Consider the following 23,010-nt stretch of genomic DNA (forward strand, 5'->3'; position numbering starts at 1 on the left):
CAGCAATGCTTCTCCTCAAATTAAATGACTGACAATCCTGGCCTCCAGACAAGATGAATAGTGACACAATATTGATTATTCCAGTAACGTGGATTTATAAGATGAAGAGTTCTGAGGCATCAAAGGCCTTCTTTGAGACTAGGGTTTCTCATTCTACTGTGGAGTTTGCTGAAGTGCTCAGGACACCTGGACCACGGGCTTCTTCCCAGTCTGGATCATCTTAGTCTCTCTCAACCGGGGACTTTTAAGCAGGAAAAACACTCATCCTCTATTCCCGTCTCCTCCACAGTTTCATCATTCCACAAATAGACACTCGGCATGGTCTCATCTCCAAACTAGGTGCTTGGCTCCTGGCAGCTGACAGTGTTTACAGGGAGGGGGTCGCCTGACTGCCCCTCCCTCCCCGGAAAGGCACTGCTGTGTGTCAAACTGCTGGGCGAGGCCTTCCCACCACCATCTCCCCCTCTCTCTCTCATCGCTGTTGAGCCTGCCCTAATCACTAGCTCGCAGACCCACCATAGGAATTCCACACATTGACAAGGTCATGAAATGTGGCAGGAAGTGGAGCTGCATAATACAGGAAGTGTCTGGGAATCAACTCCCTGTTTAAGAAGATGCCGACCAGGGTTGAGTGCAGCCTAATGGGGTTCACTTAGCACATACTCTCCTCTCATTGTGCTGTATGCGTAAAATCCTAAAATCCAATTCTTCACCACACATGGGTGTGCAAAGTTGGAAGAACACGGCTGGGTCAAAGATCAGCAGAACTGTGTCCCTAATTAGACTCTCTAAACAAGGAAACACTTGTGTGACTTGCATCAGCTTCTGAATGTCACACATATATGTAGGGAGGTAACATGAACCACATATCGGATACTCTTCACAAACAGTGTGGTTTTAGACCTCTTTTCACTCACATGGTGTTGAATTAATTACACTGATTCAGAGGACTAGATTCAATAGCAAAATCTCAGTCGCTTTATGCTGAAGGCCAAAAGCGTACAGTTTTGCGGGTGTACTTCATGTCTCTGTCATTAGAGGACAATCTATTCCTGACCACATTGTTTACATTCCCCAGTAACAGGTGTCGCTCCAGGGAGCCCTTATTGTTGCCTATTCCAGTCTCTCGACTTCAGCAGTGGCCAAATCCTCCTACATACACGTTGATTAGAAGCATGTCTGCCCTTCACTGTCAATGTGGCCAGATTATCTGTGAACTGCAATCAAACACAATGGGCATATTGTGGCTAAACGCAGTTTCTGCTGTTGGCAGGGTACACAAGGGATTGTTGGAATAGCTTTTCTCAAACAAAGTGTACAACAGCTTAACATGCTCTTTACTAAAGTAAATGATAAATCAACTAATGGCAGTTGGACACTCTGGCACTCTGAACACTTGTGCTGTTCATGCCTTTTCATATTCCCCATTTTTCTGTCAAACAGCAATTCAGACTGACTCATCTCAAATTTTATGTCCATATTATGTTTTGCTGTGTAACACATGGACTGCTCTATACTGGCATGTTGGAAATGGCACTAGAACCAACAAATTGCAATGATGAAAGCTGAGACAAAGGCATCTAAATGACAATAAACTCCCAGCGAATTTCCATTACAGGAGACTAAATGGCTCACTGCAAAGGAATGGCAGACATTTCAATGTGGAAAAGCACTCCAAACTATGCTTAAACACAACCCACATGCCAAACGCAGCACTTACTGCTGAGGCCCTCTCTCTGCTTTTAAAGCATAACATTCATATGTGTAACCATTATGGAAAGATGTGTTCCAGGTAGTACAGTTCAGGATTAGTCTGTGCACTTCGTCAAAGCAGCTTCTGTGGGGAATCGCGTCATGTTACGAGCCAAAATCTCTCTCGGCCCTGCTGGAAACGCAGAGTGTGTTTACACGGAAGGGACCGGGACGATTTTGGCTGGAAGTGCTGCGAACAACGTGTTCTGAAGCAACAGCAGCAGGGGGAGATAAACAGCACTGGCTGACACTGATCCAGGATCTCGCCCGCTCCACAGCACCGGGTGGCCTCCACAGTGCCTATAATTACTCAAGAGGGCGTAAAGTGGGACACCAGGGGACCAAACAGCCCTATATTTGGCTGCACCAACTGTCAACACCAGACAGTGTGACTGGCCCACAACCTTCTTTTGGAAACGACTCTATCTGGGACCCCTGGACAAGATGGCTTTCTCTTCCTGGCATGTACAAAGTCCAATGCATCTTTCGTGCCTCAGTCGCGATGGAGGAAGGAGGGTCCTCAAAGCACCCACTAAGTCCTTGTGAGACACCACTGACTCAGGTGAGTACAAGGTCATGTTCTGGGCTTTCCTGGGAGTTTGTCATCATGAAGGGTGCTTTGGGTAAATTTTGTTCCTTGCCGACATATGCTTTAAAACAGAGTGTCATTAGTTTCAGTACATAAGTATGTTTTACTGGTACAAGTTTCTTCAGTAAGGTGAAAACTCTTAACAAGAACGCTACAACTAACCTTTTTAAGACTAAGATTTTATGTAGCCCTCCCATGCACCAACATCATCTGTATTAGCAAACCAACAACCTCTCAGACCGCTTGCAAAATAAGAACATAAATAATTATATTAAAAGCCACTTGCTGTCTGTTATGACAAACTGCGTGCCTTTCCAAATTCTTCTGTCGTAAAATCTCCAAGTCTGAAAGAGGCCAATTTTTTTTTAAATTCCTGACAAACCAAGCTTAACATGCTGTTTCATCACACAAAACATACGTCAGATTTTCCTTTCCCTTATCAAGCATGATAGAACAGCGCAGAGACCTGTGTTTGGTGAAAGGGGTTGGTTTAGGAATGCTTTGGACAGCTTTCAGAACGCCATCTCTGAGGGAATACCTTGATCATCCCACAGACATCAAGCCACAACATCCAAGAATACTCAAATCTGACATTCAAGTGACTGATTCCAGCTTGCTACCAAACAATACCCAAACTGATAAACATGTACGCCTTTCCTGCTGGTGACAACACACAGCTGCATCATTAAAAACACATTGCTTAACAGACTGCACAAGCTGCACAACCAGATCATGGCCTCTGCTCTCCCTTCTCCCTCAGAGAAATTCTGTCATAACATGCAGAAGTATGGCAGGAATGAACACATTTAACTAAACTTTAACAGAGTTTAGTTAAATGCCTATCAACAAATTCTGTCATATCAACTCTGCCAACAATGTCATCACTATATCTCTCTGTTGGGTTTGCTCCTCATTTGTTGTCACATGATGGTATGGCCTTCGGTGACCTATGTGATGGTGATCTTGTTGTTTTGTTCTAGAGTGGAGCTTTCACTGAAGAGCTGTGGCTAACTGCATAGCTACATGTCATTGTGGTCTTATTTTCTTAGTCCTACTCAGTTACATTATGGTCACATAGCGGACACTCTATGCAGAGTCTTGCACAGTGCTCCTAATAAAGTGGCAGGGATGTTGCACAAGCAGGAAACCGTGAACACCACACTGTGTACAACCACTCAGTGCTTTGTGTATGTGGCTGACAGATAAATATTTTTACATTACTATATTATATTTTTTGTGTCTTTTAGCGGGTTTTTGGCATTTTTTGGCAGCTCTGGGGTCATGGCTGAAATGAAGCCCTATCATGACATTATCCTAGTGCATCGTTCACAATACTGCAATCATTTTCATAATAAGCCTGCTGACAATTCAGTATTTTGTTGAAGTGATAAAACTGCGAATCCCCCTTTAGCTGAGCAATAGTTGAGTTCTGAGGGTTCCTTTGACTGGTTTCCAGGCAACAGTAAGGGCATCTTCACAAATGCTCTGCAAACAAGTTGGAGGCACCTTAGAAAAAGCTGAGGAACACCATGGGCTAATCAAACAAACCACTCTCTGTCACAGCACTTTGTCAATAGTTGCCATGCTACCAGTGAGGGGGGGGATTGTGTCAATAGAGAAAACTGTACTCACTTGATGCCTCTCTCAGCACTCACAGGGTGAGCCACAGGACTAAATATTTGGATACTTTAAATGAAAGGAGAGGAACTGTAACTGCTAATGTACATAGTATAACACTTCACGGAAATGGAATGTGAACTTGAAAACCTACATTTCATACTAACCTTACAGAGATTAAACACATTCTGAGCCACTGAGACTAAGTCCTGCTTCTCTGCATTGAAATTTTACTTTGTTTCTTTTTTTCCCTCAGTTAACAGTGGTATGATACTAGCATTTTTCAGGATAAGTGCTGTGACTGCAGATTTCACAGCTATTGATCATGATGTGCTTGACAGTACTGTGTCCTTACCCACAATCCCCTTCTTCAATGTAAAGCAGTGTGGTGTGATATGCTAAATGGTTTGCCATGCCAGGAAGTCAGGGGGTAGTGATATTTAACTTTCTGGGAAAGGTGGTGACTCCAATAGTAAAACAGCCTAGCCCTTTGTGTCATTAAACACGCTTAAAGGTTATGGTACTGTATTTCTTCAAAATACATTTCATTTTAATTTTTTATTCTCCAGCTTAAACACTTTTTGTGTGGCAGGATGCTTTATCTTGCAATGTCATGGCATTCGCATAAAAACACGGTAAATTGTGGTACACAGTGCCTGTTTCTTGAGCAACTTAAGTATCACTCAAATGGAGGAGTTTGAAGCAGAGAGTGATAATGATAAATACATAGCTTTTTAAAAATTGCGCTCGTGCTGAGATCCAATTCTAATGTAATTCAAATCAAATCTAGGTCTTATTCAAATATATTTTGCCTGTTTCTGTGTTCTCTGCTTAGTGTATGTTATCATGATATCATCATGATAACAGGAAAAAAAATGTAAGAAAATTAAAATCTCACAGTATAAAACCATCGTCTGAAATTCAGACAAAAAAATGATATGCTGGCTTCCTCATCAGAGCGCCAATGATGAAGCATGATGTCTCATATCATACAGAACACAGCAGATAATGACCAATTACCCACCCAAAACCTCTGTTGAAACATTACTGTTTTTGTGTTAGGGAAAGATGGCTGATGGCCGATTCTAACAGAATCAATAACATTTAAACTTTTTTTTTTTAAATCAGGTTCCAAAATAACACTGGCAGAATGTTGCTTATGAAATGTTGCCATATCAAAAATACATAATACAGTCTGCCCTGGTGCAGTCCACCCTGTTATTGCCATTGACTTCAATTTTCCATTTCCTGTTGAGGAAGAGGAGGAAGCTGGGTTCTCTGCAAATGTGTGGGAAGAGAGAGGGGTGATTTCACACACTGGAAATGCTTCACTCCACCTCAGCAAAATATTGAAAACAAACGCTACCCTCTGTGTGCCCTGACCTCCTCACATATCCTCCTCTCCAACACCACCCTGCACAACCTTACACAACAACGACCACTTCCGTTTAATCTTTTGAAGGGAATGTGAAATGAGTGAAATTCTTCTAAAAGCTTCGGTGCAACTAAAATACACTTCCCTTGTTAAATGTCAGTTCTTGGAAAAATGGGTCAAAGAGTTATTTTGATTTATGTTATACAACTCGATCTGCAATGCAGAGAAAACACAAGATGCCAATAATTCTGGGATCTGATAGATCCTATGTCATGGTGGCACAGAAGCAAGCGTGTGATGATGATATCCTTTGGGCCATGCTGACAGAGAGAGAGAGAGAAAGAATGAATTCCTCCCTCTACAGAGGTGCTCTCGCATGCAAAGGTCACCTTTGAGCGCTTGCCTCGCATTCCTAGAATTTTGTGCCTTCTAATCAGAGCACCATCAGCCAAGGATGCAGCGACATAGGGGACCCGTTGGCAGGTGACGGACAGACAGATAGACAGATGGGCAGCCCTTCAGACGAGGGCGCAGGGGATGCTGTGCCGTCTCGAGTGTGGGTAAACGTCACCATATCTGAATGTGCCAGTGCTGAACTACAGCCCTGCGTCTCTCAGGCAATCTGCATTAAAGCTAACGCTGCTGACAGAATTCCAGAACAACCCTAACAACAGTCAGTTTAACAGCTTTAGACTAAACAATGCTCATAGTTACCACCCCCCCCTCCCAGTCACAATTGCTGATTTCCTGACCACTAGTGTGAAACTTGTGCCGAACAAAGCCTGCAGATATTTGAGTTTTCACTTTAACCCTGGAAGACAAGAACCACTGCAGCACAGATAGGAACACAGCATCTGAGTCTGAGATCACATAACATAGTCCATCATAGCCAGTCAAAGCAGAGGCAGTCACCAAACCTCCCCTTGAGGACGACTCCCAGACTAACAAACACATGAACCATTATGTTCACACACACACAATCACTGGCTGCATTGTGTGTGTGGACCATACCAAGCCCCACCCTTGCACTGAGCCCATGCTCTCTGGCTCACCTTAGTCGGTCCCGTGGCAGGCCACCCCCATAGCTGTCCGGCCTCTCCTGCCTCCGCCTGTACAGGTCCGAGTTAGACAACTCTTTCAGCCGCAGAGTGTTCATCGTCCCACCCTCCGCGGCTCTATTGCACCGTTCCCTCTGAGCGCACGAGTTCCGGGACCCCGCTGTTCTTCTACAGCCGGAGGAACTAGCACCTGGGCAGCCCTGTGCAGGTCCTTCCTCTCTCTCACACACTCACACGCGCGCACACTCACAGCAGCAGGCTGCTACATTCCACTCACACACTCACTCACGCGCACCTCCAGGGCTCGCACCCTATGGGAAGAGGCGGCCTGGGAGTGGCCCGGCCCCAGCACACCTATGAGCTCCACGCTCCTCCCTCCTGCTGGGCCCCGCCCCCTGTGGAATGCAGGTACAAAGGGCCCTCAGAATCTGGCTGCAGGACAGAGTCAGCCTGGAAACAAGCTCCGTTGCTACAGCATTGTTCCTCTTTCACTCCCGTCCCTGTGCCAAGAAGCTTCAGTGACAGGGACCTCTCCCTCTCTGATAGGATATCAATGTCCGCACTCACCCTCCTGACCACAGAGGAGGAAAGAAGAGAAAAAAAATTCCGCTGTGATCAATTAAACATGGTGGCTGTCCTCGGTGCAGGAGTGTCACTTCTGTCCCCCGTTATCTCATGTCCTTTCACAATCTCACATTATTTGGGAAGTTGACATGGGGGGGGGGGGGGGGGAGTGGGGAGGGTAGATTTCCTGCCTGCAATGCAGAAGTGGGCAGTGAGTTTCCTTTAAAGTGTCTGCTTTACAGGAACCATAACTGACGCCAGTTTGCAGTCAGAGCTGACTGCAAATTCTCGTCCACCCTTTTCTTATCAAGAGGTGCTACAGTAAACAAACAATTCATTCACCCCAATCCACCTTCACAGACCCTGGTGCAACACCACAGTTTCTTCAATTCACAAAGCTGTGTTACAACAAAGAGCACTGACCATCCTGCCCCTGCAAAATAGCAAAAAACTTTCAGCTACCCTACAGACAAGCAAAAAGGTTCACACCAAGAGCTACGATCCTGTTTCTGCCTTGCACCTCTAAAACAAATTCCTTAGAGACACACACTCTCACACATAGTCCCTCTGAACTCCAGCCCCCATACAGGCAGTGTGTCATGTTTAAACACTCCCAGTGTACACAGGTGACAGAGTGCATGCTGGGAAATCCAGCAGTTCACAGGCAGGGCTGTTACAGAGAAAGAGCTGCAGCTAAAGAGGTCTTATATCAGAGGGCCTCACTGGGGCAAGGTCATTCCATTTCAGAGAGGAGTGTGAACAGGTTAGAGATCTAGGTTCCAGAGCATTCCTGGCCACTAAAACATAATGCATGACTGACTGTGGTCACAGGCATAGCTGGTAATTGTTCACAGATGCATATGATCATGGCCAGGTTAGAACAGGTCTTATGGAACAGAAGCTAGAGCAAAAGCATCCATGTCAGATGCATCCCTGAAAATACGCAGAATGGAGCAAAAGCATCCATGTCAGATCCATCCATGAAAATACGCAGAATGTTGTCAACTGTTGTACTGCAAAGACCTGCTGGTCGCAAAAGCCCGTTTGAGAACAAATACTGAATAAACGGCCAGCTTCAGCTCCTTTCATCTTGGTGCGGTATCACTGAAAGGGTCTTACACTCCTCCCTAGCAGCAGCAGCAGCACAGAGAAGTGATGAGTGTCTGGGCAAGCCGGGGGGGGGGATCACGAGCCACACCCACAGCACTGGGCACACAAACACACCAAAGGGCCTCAGGTCACACCAACTGCCCATGAATACTAATGAGATGGCTCTCTCAGCAGGGGACAACAGCCCATGCATTGACACCCTGGATGTGTGTAGGACCGCCCGCACCTGGGAAGAGTATCTTGACGGGATTAGAGACCAAAACAAAGCTGCATTGTAAACCAGTGCAGATGAACACAGCTCCAACTTAAAGATGGCCTACAACAGAGAGGCTCTTCATTGGGGTCCATCTTCACACTGTCTGCTCATATCCGAAGAAAGTCGAACAACATTTTCAGGGTGGGTCCATGACATACCAAGGGTATCAATATCTACCCTTGGAGGACAGAGCTACGCAATGCTACACCACAGAAGCCAAACCAAGCTGGAGAATAGTGCAGCTAGATGAAAGTGGTGTGGTTAAATTTGTAATAGGACTGAAAACACCACTGACTGTAATGGAATGTTCCTCTTGACAAAAACGCAACCATATTTGTTCCACCCTCCACTAATAAAATCACAGGCAGGGTCTGAACCAAGTGTGCAATGACCTCAATGTTAGCCTGACTCAGGGAGAAAAGACAGAGAACAAAATGAGGGGCAGAAAATGTTGCTGACACAGACTGATAGTTTGTATAAAGAAACTAGGTCCAAGGCAATACATTTAATCACAGTCACAATATACCCACCTATGTCATTCATCCTTTTCGCTTTAATCATCAATATCAATCACATCTTAATCATCACTGAATTGAGCTTTTTTAAAGGCAACCTGTCACGCTGTGGGAGAATGTGTTGCTATCTAACGCCCATCAGGCTTCTTCTGATTAGAAGGTTGGACAGGAAGTGAGTGACTGAAGGTCACAAATGTGAGTGGAAGGTAATGATGTGAAATAGCCACCTGGACTAAAACAGAGCACTTAATCACTCAATTACTCAACCATGACATCCGTAATCATTTACTTGAATCAGAATTCATATCAGGTTTGCTGATGTATCAACAAAAGTTAAGAAAAAGAAGGCTGTATCCTCTCATTAATGTTCAAGAGGGAGACCACGTATAAAATTAGTCACTGATATTACACGTTTCTGCCTTAAAGTGTAAGAGAACTGGAGTTTCAGATGGTGCTAAGGGAGAAAAAAGTTTGACCATCAGCAAGACACAACCATACTGTGTTCATGAGTGTCATCTGCCCAACTTGTCTCCCAAATCTACCTATGGCAATTCAGCTGTTATAACTGTGATTGTTTTTACAGCAGGATTGCAGATTGCTCTATCAATGTACCAGATTTATACAGAGAATGGGAAGCGATTAAAAAAATCACACCAAGCTAGCTGATCATGCAGAAAGGGAAAAATTGCATGGTGCCAGTCAGGTGTGTGTGTGGTGTAGAAGACACCTCTGAATTCAGTGGAATGCAACTGCATTTTTAAAACCCTGCAAAAACACCTGTTGGTGTAGAAGCCATCAGACAGAAGTATGCATACCCTGAGGACTTCCCTCTCTCTGTCTCAGCACCTAGGAGCTCCTACTTGCCTCTACCTGCCACATTCCTGTCTGCTGTCAGCACGGCAGTAAAATACACAGACAACACACAAGACCACATAGCATCACTGCAGAAATAGAAGATTAGCACGAACACAATATCACATCACATATCAGCATAAAGTGCTGACACAACACAGCATACCAACACAAGACTACACATCACAGTACTGCATGAACAGTACATCAACCATTATGAGGTGGGAAACAATATCACGTGTCACAGAGCCCAAACCTTGACCGATTCGTCGTACACTGCAGTAGCATTTAGTCTACAACGACACATCTCCCCACGTCAGCAATATGACAGTGCTAAGAATCACAGCGACTTTTGCCACAGGGAAAAATGTCAAGAGCACCACAGAAGTCAGTGACAATTTTATAAAAGGTTCCCATTTCCCTTTTCCTGAATGAAAATATACTTCAAACCATTTGAAAATTTGCAAATACAGACCTTTTTCCAATAATTACACTGAAGGTCAGACATACTGGACAATAATTTTGAGTAAGAACTGCAAAAGGGGTTATTTTAGGGAACAGCAGCGTAGGAACAGGAAGATGGCCACATGAAAATAGAATTTCTCAAGATATGGAACAGAGATGATGCCACTCAGTGGACAGAAGCTGTATTACAGTCTGGTGGACAGCTTCTTTGCACATACTCGGAGGCAAGTCTATCCAAAAAGGCAGTTTTGTCCAAGGTAATCTTGGCCTTCTTTATGATCACTAACAAGGGGGTGACTACAAATGCATTTCTATAACATAAAGCAATCACCTAGAAAACCAGACCCAAGACACTGGAACCTGATCTGTAGATTACATGGCTAAAAAAATAACATTAAAAAAGTGATTGAATTGATACACATTTATGACATTGATATGTTAAGAAGATTTATCCAAAACAGTAATTATGTTTTTTTCTTTTTCTGCTCTCTAACCATGACCTAAGGTAATATCTGGACATCCTGACCCATAGACCAGTCCTGAGCAATTACGAAAACGATTACTGCAGTGTCTTGAGATGGAGTTGCTAAAGGATGACAGATGGACAAGCAGAAATGGATGCTTTGGGATGGTGATAGATTATGAGCCTGTCAACACAGCACAGTTCACCTAAAGACCAATTTTCACACCTGATGCAACAGCCACATTCACAACACGTCTGTGAGATGCTACTGATCATGAGAAACCTGCACCAAAGGTGTTTTAAGGTAACATGCAGTGCTCTGTGTCCAAGGTCACTGTGACAAAGGTCAAAACAAAGTAGGCTGGGTTACCCTAGGTGCCTTTCTTTTTAGCAATTGCTACACAGTGTCTACAGCCAGTTACATAAATTGTGAGGCTTCAGATTATCTTCTCTCTTATCATCTTATCTTATTTCTTGCTATTACGAAATTTCCTGTATTACACTTTAAGAGGAAGAAGAAGACGAAGAGCTCTTTTCGGCACTTCGTGATCAACACTGCAGATACATGTGTCACATGTCACTTGGAAGTATCATAGACGCGATTAGTGTATAAAAGTACAGACATGGTTGTACACAATTGGGAGACTAGAGTAAAAACAAATGTGATTTTTTTTATCCTGATGCAATATGTGATGTAGGGTACAAACTTTACAAACAGGGTAAAGGCCTTTTTCCAAGGATGTTATGTGACTTGATTACTGAGTGTATACAGCCTACGATACACATGACGTTAAGTCTTGAATAGTGCACTTTGCTTGCATGGTGCACTGTTCTATACTTGGAGGAAATCGTTAAAAGGCAAAAGATAATTCATATAAAGTAATATTTTCACACACCATCACTAAAAATATAGAATAGACAACTCGTCAAAATGCTATCTTAAAAAGTCTCTTTGAAATGGTGTTTTGAATTTCACTTCCTGTTATGACTTCAAATCATCTGTCACCACACAGCATATAGGTCTTGCAATTCACAAATTTAAACCGAAGAAGTAAAAATATACGCCACTGTCTGATTATTCTTCACACATCGCTCTACACAGGACCACACAGACGCTGGACCGCACAGCAGTACGAGACTCACATACTGTGCAATGCAGACATGGACACTTTTAGTTAGCTGATAAAAGCTTGTTTCTGCTTGCCAGCATGTCAGGGCACAGTGCATTTTTGTTGGGCTTCCAGTTCCTCTGAAACACAGCTTAATGTCTCAACTACATAGACATCTTAGCAGACAAAAAATCTTAGCAGAGTTGCTCTCTATTCAGTCATTAAAGAACAGCGTGAATGCAGGAACTCCCCACACAGCACAGCAAAAGTCAAGAGACCCAACAAAAAGCATCTCTGCTAGAATGTCAGGTTTCACTACGAAGTTCCTCACAAAACTGACGCATAATGGCTCAACATTCAAATTCCTTTAATGACTCTCCAGAACTGAACACGCTTTCTGAAATTCATCTGCACTCAGGGAAAGGAGCGAAAATTCATACAACTCACCGAAATGGAAATAGATGTGGTAGTCAGTCTTGCTGTTATTCAGAAGCTCTGAGGACTATAAATTTGCACACATTCGGACACTGTTTGCGTGAGACAGATAAGCCTGCGGTTGCAACAGCACAGCCTCACCACTTCCTGTAAGCGGGCTGCGTAGGCCTTCGGTTGTCATGGTCATTAGACTGGTGAGTGGTCATCAGCATCCAGCTCAGAGTCATGAATATAACTCCCTGTCAGATATATGGATAAGGGTACGACTGGGGCCTTTGACCAACATTTACCCAGACCTGAGAGGTGACTGCTGCCGCCTGATCTCTTGGCTGATTCTGGCACTAAGTGTGTTCTGTTTTAAGACACACACTTCCTGCCATTCACCACTTCCTAATTTTGGCTGTCTGAACACAGCTGGGCAGTTCTACACTTTATCACAAAAACTCAAATATTTATTTGGTGCCACATTAATTACACTATTGCACTAAATTACATCATTGTCATTGCATACATACACATGTATTGCTTCATATTTCTTATGTTTTCAATACTCTGGAATCCTTTTACACAAGTAGCTTCTGCTGTTTTCTGTTTTTACATGTGCAATTCAGGAAAAATAACCTGCACACGTAAGGGTTTTAATCTCACCTTCATAAGCTCAGCAGTTCAATCAGTGCTGCTAACATGTGTTCAGAATTATTATTTCCCTTTTCTTTCTAAATCAAAAGTTCTCAACATTAGCTTGGTTCTCAGAAAATGTCTTACCTCTCTAAATAATCAGTGTAAGTCAGTTGCAGCACTAAAACAAAGGCACATTAGACATAGTTTAGACATGTGTGCAAGACCACTGCATTCCCCTCCACTGAGACATGCACCATCTCTGCAACTGACAGAGTTCTAAAATCTTTCAGCACACCCTAATAGAATACTACAGCAACACAATTGGTGCACACTTTATATGAATAATAACATCACAAATATTTTGATTTATTTGCTCCAGAAATGGTTGGAAAAAAAAGCATTCAGTCTGGAGTGAAAGACAGATAGTCCAGTGGCTGCAGTTATGGGTGTGTTCCTCAACAAAGCATGATGACTCATTGTTATATAGCTCCCACACAGAGTCACTCCCACTGCACTAAAACCCAACAGAGTAGTTTATGCTGCAAGCTAAAGATTACACTAATGACACACAGTGCGTCCCTGCCTTCTACAATACTTCTCAGAGTGTCAGACCATAGCAACACCATACTCCATGTACTTGTATATTCTAATGTTGATCCTTTTATATACTTGGCTTTAACCAAAATCAAGCAATAGAATCTGAGGCATGAGGATTAAGCCACAATGTTTAATTAACACTGAAGGACAATAGTTTGATCTATGTTTTCGACAGAAGGTGTACTTGGTCAGCTAAGAGTATCAAGACTCCTCCACAAGGATCTGTCCTTATTTGTACTGGGTGGTTTGCATGGCCAAGCATACTTCTGATGACTTCCACATCCTGTTTCCCATACTATTCCTGAGCTGGTGGGTAAAACTCCTGCCACCAGAGGGAGACAGACAGCCTGGGAAAAAAAGTGATGGAGGAAACTGCATTTATCCAACGTCACAACTTTCTGTGCTTGAATGTAGACTTTTCTGACCTCCACATTAACATCAGTACAAAGATCAATAGTAAAGACCTGTAAATATGTGAGTGAGTGTGTGTGTATGTATGTGTGTGTGTGTGTGTGTGTGTGCTAGGGGAGGGGTGTATGGGATTGATTCTGCTCCCTCAATAAACAATTCTTGAGCATTCCTAGACTTCTAAACAGCATACTTATCTGGCCCTCTAAAAATCCATACTTACACACCCGACTCAAGAGAAGATATAGAACACACATAGAGATATAAAACACACATACAATTATGAGTCAAACAAATATGGTAGTTGTAACCTAACAATTTCAAATTAACTTTACAGAGAAGGTCATAGCGGCACTGATATGCTGCTAAGCCTAAATTGTGTAAACAAATGAAATCCATTCAGTAGGGCTGCATCTCAGTTCTGTTGGGTCAGCTGAGAGTAGAGTCTCCTGTGGCTACAGATTATGGGATGATGCTATCTGCAGGGCCAAAGCCACAACAGGGAGGCCTGTAATCAACAGGGCAAAGAGAAAACAAGAGTCACCACAAGCCAAAGAGCTCCAATTCTGTGTCAGCAAGGACTGACAGCAGCTATGCTTAAGAGAACAACTGCATTGCAAAGTTTCAAAAACAAAGCATATATCATATCTCATTGTATTCTCACAGTACACTGGAGGCTGTCCAGGTCAAAAATGCTTTGCATTCAAGAAACTGCCTTAGAATAAAGCTGTAAAAAAGAAACCTGGAAACTTGGGATATGCATTCTGAAAATACATAGTTCTTAAGTATTCTAAAGTAGAAAAGCAAAATTCTGAGTACCTGACTGTATTCAAAAAATGTCAATCGCTCAATGTTTAAGGTAACCATTACAAGCAAAATCCACCTTAATAAAAACGATGACATCAATGACCATGATAAAAACCAAGCAACTGGGCTCACTCTGCAAAGCACTTACTCTGACTGCAAGTCCTATACCTCAGACACCGCTAATTTACAGCTGGGCTATGTCATTAGCTAACTATTACCAAGAGCCTGTGGCAGCTGGAAATAACTAGCATCATCTCACTAGGATTAAGTGGGCTTCCATTAGGTAGCGCTTTTTGAGGCATCACTGTGTCAGCACAGCACCTTCCAGTGATTTGTCAGGTGCTCATGTTACCAGGTTTCCTTCAGGGAGAGATGCACTGCTCCTAGTATCAACACTAACTCTCCTGTACTACGCTCTGTTAACTGTACACTGCAAAACAGTGATTGGCTGCAAGTGTATCACAGAAGTGCACACACCGTATTTCTGAACTCAAGCATGTGTATTGGAAGCATAGTGACAAATGAATCTTGCATGGTTACTTACCAATGCTGAAACTCAAACCAAGACTACAAACAGGCAGGAACTGTTTAAATTCTGTAAAACCATGGCCTAAGCTTATGTCTCAAAGATGCCTGTAAAAGCCATCTTAACATTACTATATCATAAAGTAATTCTGAGGCCTTGCAGGGATGCAACTAAATGCAGTTAAAAGATCGAGAAATTTAAACTTCAATCATGTGTTGGCCTTCTTGGTTTAAGTAACATCTCATCTGTGGTATCTTTGTCATCAGCATACATTTGTGTATTATTAAACTATGTTCCTGCAACGCATTTTTTCCAATGATTCAGGGGACTGCATGCTGACTGCAAGTTGATGAGCATATTAGATGGTATATTTACTGCACAACAAGCTTCATAACTATTAAAACTGCTACCTTTCAATATCAGATGAAAGCTGGTATAACATTCAGTTCAGAAATGCCTAATTAAAATGCTATATAGTCTATCCCTGTCCGACATAAGTTTTAGTAGTGACACTTTATTTAAACAGACAGTTCACCAAAAATAATTTGCCTAAAAAAAAAGAAATATTAATGCCCACTTCTCAAGAAACCACATTAGCCATACCTTAATAAGGAGCTTTTTTCAGAGGAGGTGTAGCCACAAGAAAAGCCAGAGAGCTTGGATCAGTAGTGTGTGCTGCAGTATGAGCTGGGTTGAGTCAGAGCATGAACTGGGTATGAGCTGTAGCCTGAGTCAACTAGTGACAGTCCACACACTGCTCATCTCACTACGCTCCTGGGGAGTCCCTCCCTGGGACTGAAGAGCGAGCAGATTCATCCAAGCCAGGACACATCCTCCAATTCATGGGAACCCTTCGGCTCTCTGCCACCGTCAGACTGTTGGCAACGCACCACTGTTGCTGGCCACTGTGGTTCACTGTGGTGGAGCCAAAATGGACACTGCTGTAAGACACCTAATGTTCTGCTGATGCAGCTGACCTCATCCAATATGAGGCGCTAAACTAAAGAATCTGCTGGGCCTGAGTTAACTATTTCGAGGATGCGGTTTAGGGACATCATTCAAGGCAGTGCTGTGGCTCAGGGACAAACTCCAAGAAACCTTTTAAGACTGTTTTCGGCTCTTCTTCCCCACTACCTTAACAAGAGACACGAAAGCAAAACAAATCTAAGCCGTCTTAACCCAATGTTGAATACAATTCACAGTCTTCCAGGTTTCTGTTGAGCAGCTCACTGCATGCAAACTGTTACCTAAGACTATGGCAACTGTAGCAGGGGAGCAGTGCCAAAAATTATGCCCCCACTTCCAGCCAGCCCTTCCATCAGACTGCCATTCCTGGAGTGGGCGTAAAAGCACTACTAGGGTCCCTGGAGCCTGGAGTCTGACACGCTCGATTAATGATAACATCCTCCCTTCAGAAGAGTGGAAACACACACAATCCCTGATCATGCAGGACATACCGCCATTCCCCTTACAGCCTCCACAGCATGTCCTGACCACACTAACACTACCAGAGTCAATAGCAAGCTATGCACACGGTTTGCTCTTTTTCTTCTCCCATATGTCTCTACAGATTAACTGTAAGTAAAATAGCACAGGACTGGGCCCAATGTGAGTAATTACCATTTCAGCAAGAGCCGGATCTGCTGAGACATGTCTGGAGGGCAATAATGAACAGAGTCAAACCCAGTGGAAAATAATGCCAACATCAAGCACAGTGTGACCAAAATTAACTGTGGTAATGACATACTTTTGAAAGTTTTTTGTCATCATTTTATTTAAACATCTACATTCAGTATCATCTACCAGCAGAACAACCTCACACCGTATGACAAATGCAAGGCTCAAGATATGCGTTAACAGGAGCAGGAAGTGGTGGACACAAGGCTTAGCATCTCCCCAAAAGGATGCATGTTACAGTCTGACCCTTGACCTATTCCCCGGCACTATGAATACCACTGCTTCTTCTGTACACTGGGGAAGTTTTTCTCAAATGCATACAGCCCATAAGAAAATCTTTGCAACATATTCCCAACTCTTCCCCAAGCCTTCCCAACCAGCACATCTGTGTCTGGACGTGAACTGCTTCAGTACAATTACAGTGCAGTTTTGATCAAGTTAGACCTTGCTATTCTCACTGCTAGTGGAAAAAAAGAGGTCTCTATTATCTTCTGTTACCACAGTGCTGCTGCTGCCAGCAAATACAACGCCTGTACTTGTGTAGGACCTGTGCCTTTTCACACACCCAAGAAACAGCTGGCACAGGGCCCCACAGTAAGAGGGCACAAATGCAGCAAGATCACAGGGAATCAGATGCAGATAAAGGAGGATGTGTAGTGCTTCCAGTCAGATACCTGATCAGATTACCTCAGACACAAAGTACGGCTGCCAGTATGCACTCATCATGGAGTTTCATGTCCGTGTTTGACATTTATTAGACCGAGAGTAATTTCCACATGAACATCACAGCATTGCCGAGCTTTAAAGTACTATCGATTCTACACTAACTTCTGATGCTTTACTTCTTAACTGAATGAATGAATGAATGAATCAGAATAGCACAGCCACACTATGTGCTTCAGCCATTTTGCAATTTCAGACAGTGCCACATGTTATGTCTTGAGGAGGAATTCCAGTATTTGAAAGTAGATTTTCATAATTATATATCCCCTTCAGAAAATAAAAATGGCCAGTAGCCAACTTTTAAAAGACACATGTTGACTTCCCCTCCAATTAACAAAATAAAAACCTACAAAATCATTATTAAATTATTGTCATTTAGCAGACACTCTTGTCCAGATCACCTTCCATTGGTTAAAATGTTATCCACTTATACAGATAGATAATTACTGAGGCAATTGTGGGTTATGCATCTTGCCCAAGGGTACAAAAGCAGTGCCCCAACAGGGAATCCAGCCAGCAACCTTTTCACTACAAACCCTGCTCCTCACCACTAAGCAATGGGGTGTGGCTGTCATTATGAACCTGAAGGAAAGCAAATCATGCATGTGGTGGATTAAGATGAGAGTGGAGTACAGGTGTGGTCACTGGTTTTCTTATAATAATGTTCTTTTGAGTTTGGACAACTGTTGTACAATCTGGTGGAGGGAAACAATCCCCTTTTCTGTGCCATGTATGAGAACCTGAAGGCAGGAAACCTGTTGTAATTCTGTACCTAGTGCACATGCCATATCCTCTGATGCTGTTAACAGCAATTTACAAGGAAGGTCTGGCACCTCAGTGTTAGTGAATGTGTTAAATCTGGAGGGCAATTCTGCATCAGTAGCTGTCACCAAGAGGTCCTAGGTCACCTCAGTTACAAGATGCCAGCACTATGGCATTTGTGTACCAGAGTCTGGCTGTGAGAACTACAGGACATTCCTGCAGACTTTGAAGCTGCAATGAGCCACCAGCAATTGCCACTGTCAACCTCAGTAAAGTGTTATTATTTGTGCAGATCTGGGCAGTGCATGGATCATTGGCTGTGATCTCCAACCAGCAGCACCCACAGAGTTACATTCTAACCTGAACTGTAACCTATGTAAGTCGCTTTGGATAAAAGCGTCTGCCAAATGAATAAATGTAAATGAAATGTTCTGTGCCATTATTGATTTAGTGATTAATTCAAACATTGATCAAGCCAACCTGGGTAACACTCCATGAGACTCAGAATGGTTCACTATTATTTTTGATCACTTTTTGAAAATGGAATGGCAGTCTCAATTAAAAAATAAATACTAATGACCTGTGATTCGTATTAATTCTCTGAAACAAATGAAAATATGATGTCTGTATTTAATATGGCTTAGGAAGAAAGTGTTAAATGAATCTGGATCACTACTTTTTTTTTTACATGTATGTATACTGTTCAACAGGCAATCTTTACAAAACTGACATTCAACAGAAAATCGAGAATAGCAGAGTATAAATCCTTTTTTCAGTCTTAGTCTCAACATCCATACCGTTTTCCATGACTTGTTCAGAGGCTACACTTAATAGTCTGTGCACTTCCTTTTATGTGTTGTGATTCACAAGTTCCTTTCTCTATATATAGAATCCTAACAAGTGCCAAGAAGTTACAGCTTGGACCCTCAAATTGACAGCCACATAATAATGATCCAAAGATACCGCTCAATTTATTAGCCATCTGTTGCTCTATATCATGCAAGTTTCACTAAGTTTAATTTAGTTGGCTATTCCACGCATAGCCTAGCATGGACTGTAATTTATATAACGTCATACATTTTGAAACATCTGTTTTCTTGGTGTAATTTGGATTCTTACATGTATTGTCTAGTACCGTTTTCAATCTAACTTATTTTGCTAGTTGTCAAGTTCCTTATACTTTTTAACAGCAAACTGGACTAGCGTTTAAATTTAAAGTAAAGGTAGCTAACGATCTAGCTAACGTGATTCAAGTATCCGGCTATGGGCGCGGTAACAACTTCCAAGTTCTTTCACATGGGAAAATTTTCATGTCCTAGGGCAACAAAAACGTAACGTCAACAAACACATTTGATCAAATAATCTTTCTTCGCATGTCACTTTTCAACATCTTATTAGCTACACAGCACATGGATTACAAGAGCTAACTAGCTAGCTACTTTCTTGCGACCTGGCCATGATTAGATATCTTGCTAATCGGTACGGAATGCAGTTAACGTTAGCTAGCTAGTTTAATTTTGATCTTCATCTAACTATACAGATGTGGCTAACGTTAGTTAATCTTTGCTGTATTCTTTGCGTTTCTGTATAGCTGCAGTTAAATGTTAGGTATCTACTCCATCAAATTCTATTTCAACGTTTGCCGTCTATGAATGAGAACACAGCATAACAGCGGAGGCGTAGATAACTTTTTACATATTTTATTTAGCACTTACCTGCCGGTCATTTCTGCTACCCCCAGCATCCCCTTTTAAACCGCAATTTCGGAAACTTTTTTGTGTATTGACCGTCGTTTCTGGAAATGGAGCGTATTCGTAAGAATCAACTCTGGCAATGGCTACTCCCTTAGCCCCTTTGCTCGGCAGCTAGGCTTGTTAGCTAAAGCTAGCTAGCGTACCACATCAAGAGGCCCGGAGACACCCTTGCTCAGGCATTCTGAATCAGGGACTGTGACAAAAATCTGTCTTTACACAAGCACACACTCAAGCAAAACGCTCAACTAGCTGTATCTTAAAACAGCAATAACAGATTGCGTGCCATTTTATAATTGTACATATGGTTGCTAAGGCAATCATGTATCATTGTGAGCATTCTGTTCTATTTTAATAGGCTAAAGCGTTTTATACTATACATTCAGGTTTATTGTTAATCCCTTATAATGGGGGACGACAATCAAATGAGTTCTAAGCGAGTTGGTGCTAGGAAAATTGAAGATAGCGAGCTTGTTAAATTTGCGGCGAGTGATTAAATTCTGTATGCAAATATACATGTAATAATATAGTTAATGAATTCAAAATGAATGAATTTAGTTGGCCAGTAAGCTACAGTTGTTCACTGTACAGAAAAGAAAGATAAATGAGTTCAAAAACATGTTCATTACTTTGCGTTTCAAACACGTTTAGCAGATGTGTTGGAAAAAACCTTGTATGGCTGAGATGAAGACATCAGATTCATTACTATTTTATACAGCTACTGTAGTAAATCAAAGCGTATTCATCCCAACAGTGGTAGCAAACATATGTAATACTTCCTAAACTGCGTCTTGCTGGTCCATTCCTTATAAGGAAAGCTATGTATTTCCTTGGAATTCTGTCACATGCTGAGCTGGAAAAGCATTACGGCAGGCCATTTTAACAGAGTTAAATGCCAGCGCATAATAACGCGTCACGCATGGCATTGATGTCGATTACGTGTGTATCGTGCAGCAGAAAATATATGTCAGATGAGATGGTTGTAAACTAATTAATGCCATCAGTGCTTTACACACATTCCTCTAAGTGCTGCAACACGTAACTATGGTTAATACTATTTGCCTTTTATGAAATTTTAAAAATGTCTGCATTTTATAAAGCAATTCCATAAGTCTTTTTTGAAAACAAATAAATAATGAAAAATAATAAAAACGTAAACTATTAGATTATGAACAAGATTGTGAACAAGCAAGGTATTCAAGCTGACACTGCTGTGACTTAATTATGGTCAGGAGGACATCCAGACACAATACTTGTGAAATGTCATAAATATTAGATTGAATGAGTGAATGCTGATGAAATTAAAGCAAGTCTTGATTTCAAAACAGACCACAGCCTTTCTTAAGTAGCCCTTACGTGCTTGGGTATGGTGTGGGGTCTATGACCAGCAAGCAGTTTTCCTACAACAGAGTCTACATCTGATCAATTCAGCAAATCCGAGATGAACGAGTCAATCCTCTCTGAAATTGCATGAAATGTTAAAATGCTTGTGGCTTGTGTCTTTTTTCAATGACACCAAAACAGCAGGTGGCAGACAAAGCATCCCTGTTTTTTTTTTTTTTTCTTTTTTTTTTTTTTACACACAACTCTTTTAGATGTCTGAAATGAGAATGCATTTTGTTCCCTTTACACACAGGGAGCATAGCTACACATGTGATGTGCATGTGAACAAACACACAACAGTGCTGTGTGTGGTTTGTTGACCGTAAATCCAAACTGGCAGGCTGAACAAGGTCCAAGAGGTATGATTCTCCCACTGAGACAAAGACCAAGATCTAGCTAAGGGAATTAACTAATCACACTTGCACTAAGTCAGTAGGTGAGATCACATTCTGACACAGACTGACATATGCTCTCTACACTAAGCTCTACTTTTGCAAAATAAACATTTCATGTATTTTCTGAAAGAATGAACCAGTTACCAGGATGTACTTGACTGATATGGTTTCATTGATGAGCAGTGGCATTATCTGCAGTGCAGTATGTAATTTATAATATTATGCAGTACTTTCTAAAAGAACTCTGTGGCACCATTGTTGGTCCTGGAGCACTGGAAGTGGAAAAAAAACTGCAAGAGTTTACTTAATGATTGAACAAAATAATACATAAATGCAGAGACAATAACTTTAAATCAGTATGTTTATTTAGTTATTCACAGTCAATGCACAGGCTCACCATTATGGTTAAAGATTGCACTTTTCCTCTTACAATCTCATTTTAATTGTATTTTGTTTTATAAAACCTCTCAGCAGCAATTCTTAATTTCAAGCCACCTTTGATTTAAAGCATTTTTAAAACCAGGACAATGATTTAACATATTAAGAACATGTAAATGGACACACAAAAACAAACAAGCAATGTAACTCCCACCAGTGTATAAAACTATGTAAAATATTCATATTAATGAAGTATCCCAATAATGAATACATTATTAAAGTATTAAATTAAATCAATACATTCTATAGTGCCTCTTAATTACTGTAATCAGAATCCCTTCCCATTAATATGCAATTATTACTTATAACAGCTGCCTTAGTTCCATGGTTAATAATATTAATTGTATGGGTCCTTTTGCACAGAAAGTCAGTTCTGTTGTGTGTAGGGTTTAATCACTTGTAATATATTATAGGTATGTAATATAATATAATATAATATAGTCTCAAAGCTAGTTTATTCTTGTTCTTCTGAGAATTTAAAAGTCCTAAGCTTCATGGTTAGATCCACATTGGAAAGTCAACACATAGTTGGGTCAAATGACAGTTTAAGAATACAGTATGAAAGGTAAGACAGGTCGTTCTCAACAAATGTTTATTTTGACACTTAATTCCCTGTTCTCAACAGAGTAATCAATGTATAAATTCACACCATTGTTCCAATGCTACAGGTACTGTATTCTCACAACTGCCTTGTTTTTATAATGGAATATTAACATTGTTTATCAGACGTCAGATGACTACAAAAGAGTGGATATTGTGTCA

General features: G+C 41.7%; 1 protein-coding gene across 2 annotated transcripts in view; it reads right to left on the reverse strand.

Annotated features, from left to right (window-relative positions):
- Window positions 1-20,263, reverse strand: part of LOC118785421 (LIM and senescent cell antigen-like-containing domain protein 1) — a 37,211-nt gene extending 16,948 nt beyond the window's left edge. The window contains exon 1 of one of the 2 annotated variants that reach the window (XM_036540042.1): window positions 6,386-6,765. In XM_036540042.1, the coding sequence (XP_036395935.1) occupies window positions 6,386-6,489 (104 nt within the window). In that variant the 5' untranslated portion in view covers window positions 6,490-6,765. Of the gene's footprint in view, window positions 1-6,385; window positions 6,766-19,996 lie in introns of those variants that run through there. The other variant, XM_036540044.1, reaches the window with a different exon arrangement.
- Window positions 20,264-23,010: the final 2,747 nt, after the last annotated feature.

Source organism: Megalops cyprinoides, chromosome 11 (genome assembly GCF_013368585.1).
Source record: "Megalops cyprinoides isolate fMegCyp1 chromosome 11, fMegCyp1.pri, whole genome shotgun sequence".
NCBI classification, from domain to species: Eukaryota; Metazoa; Chordata; class Actinopteri; order Elopiformes; family Megalopidae; genus Megalops; species Megalops cyprinoides.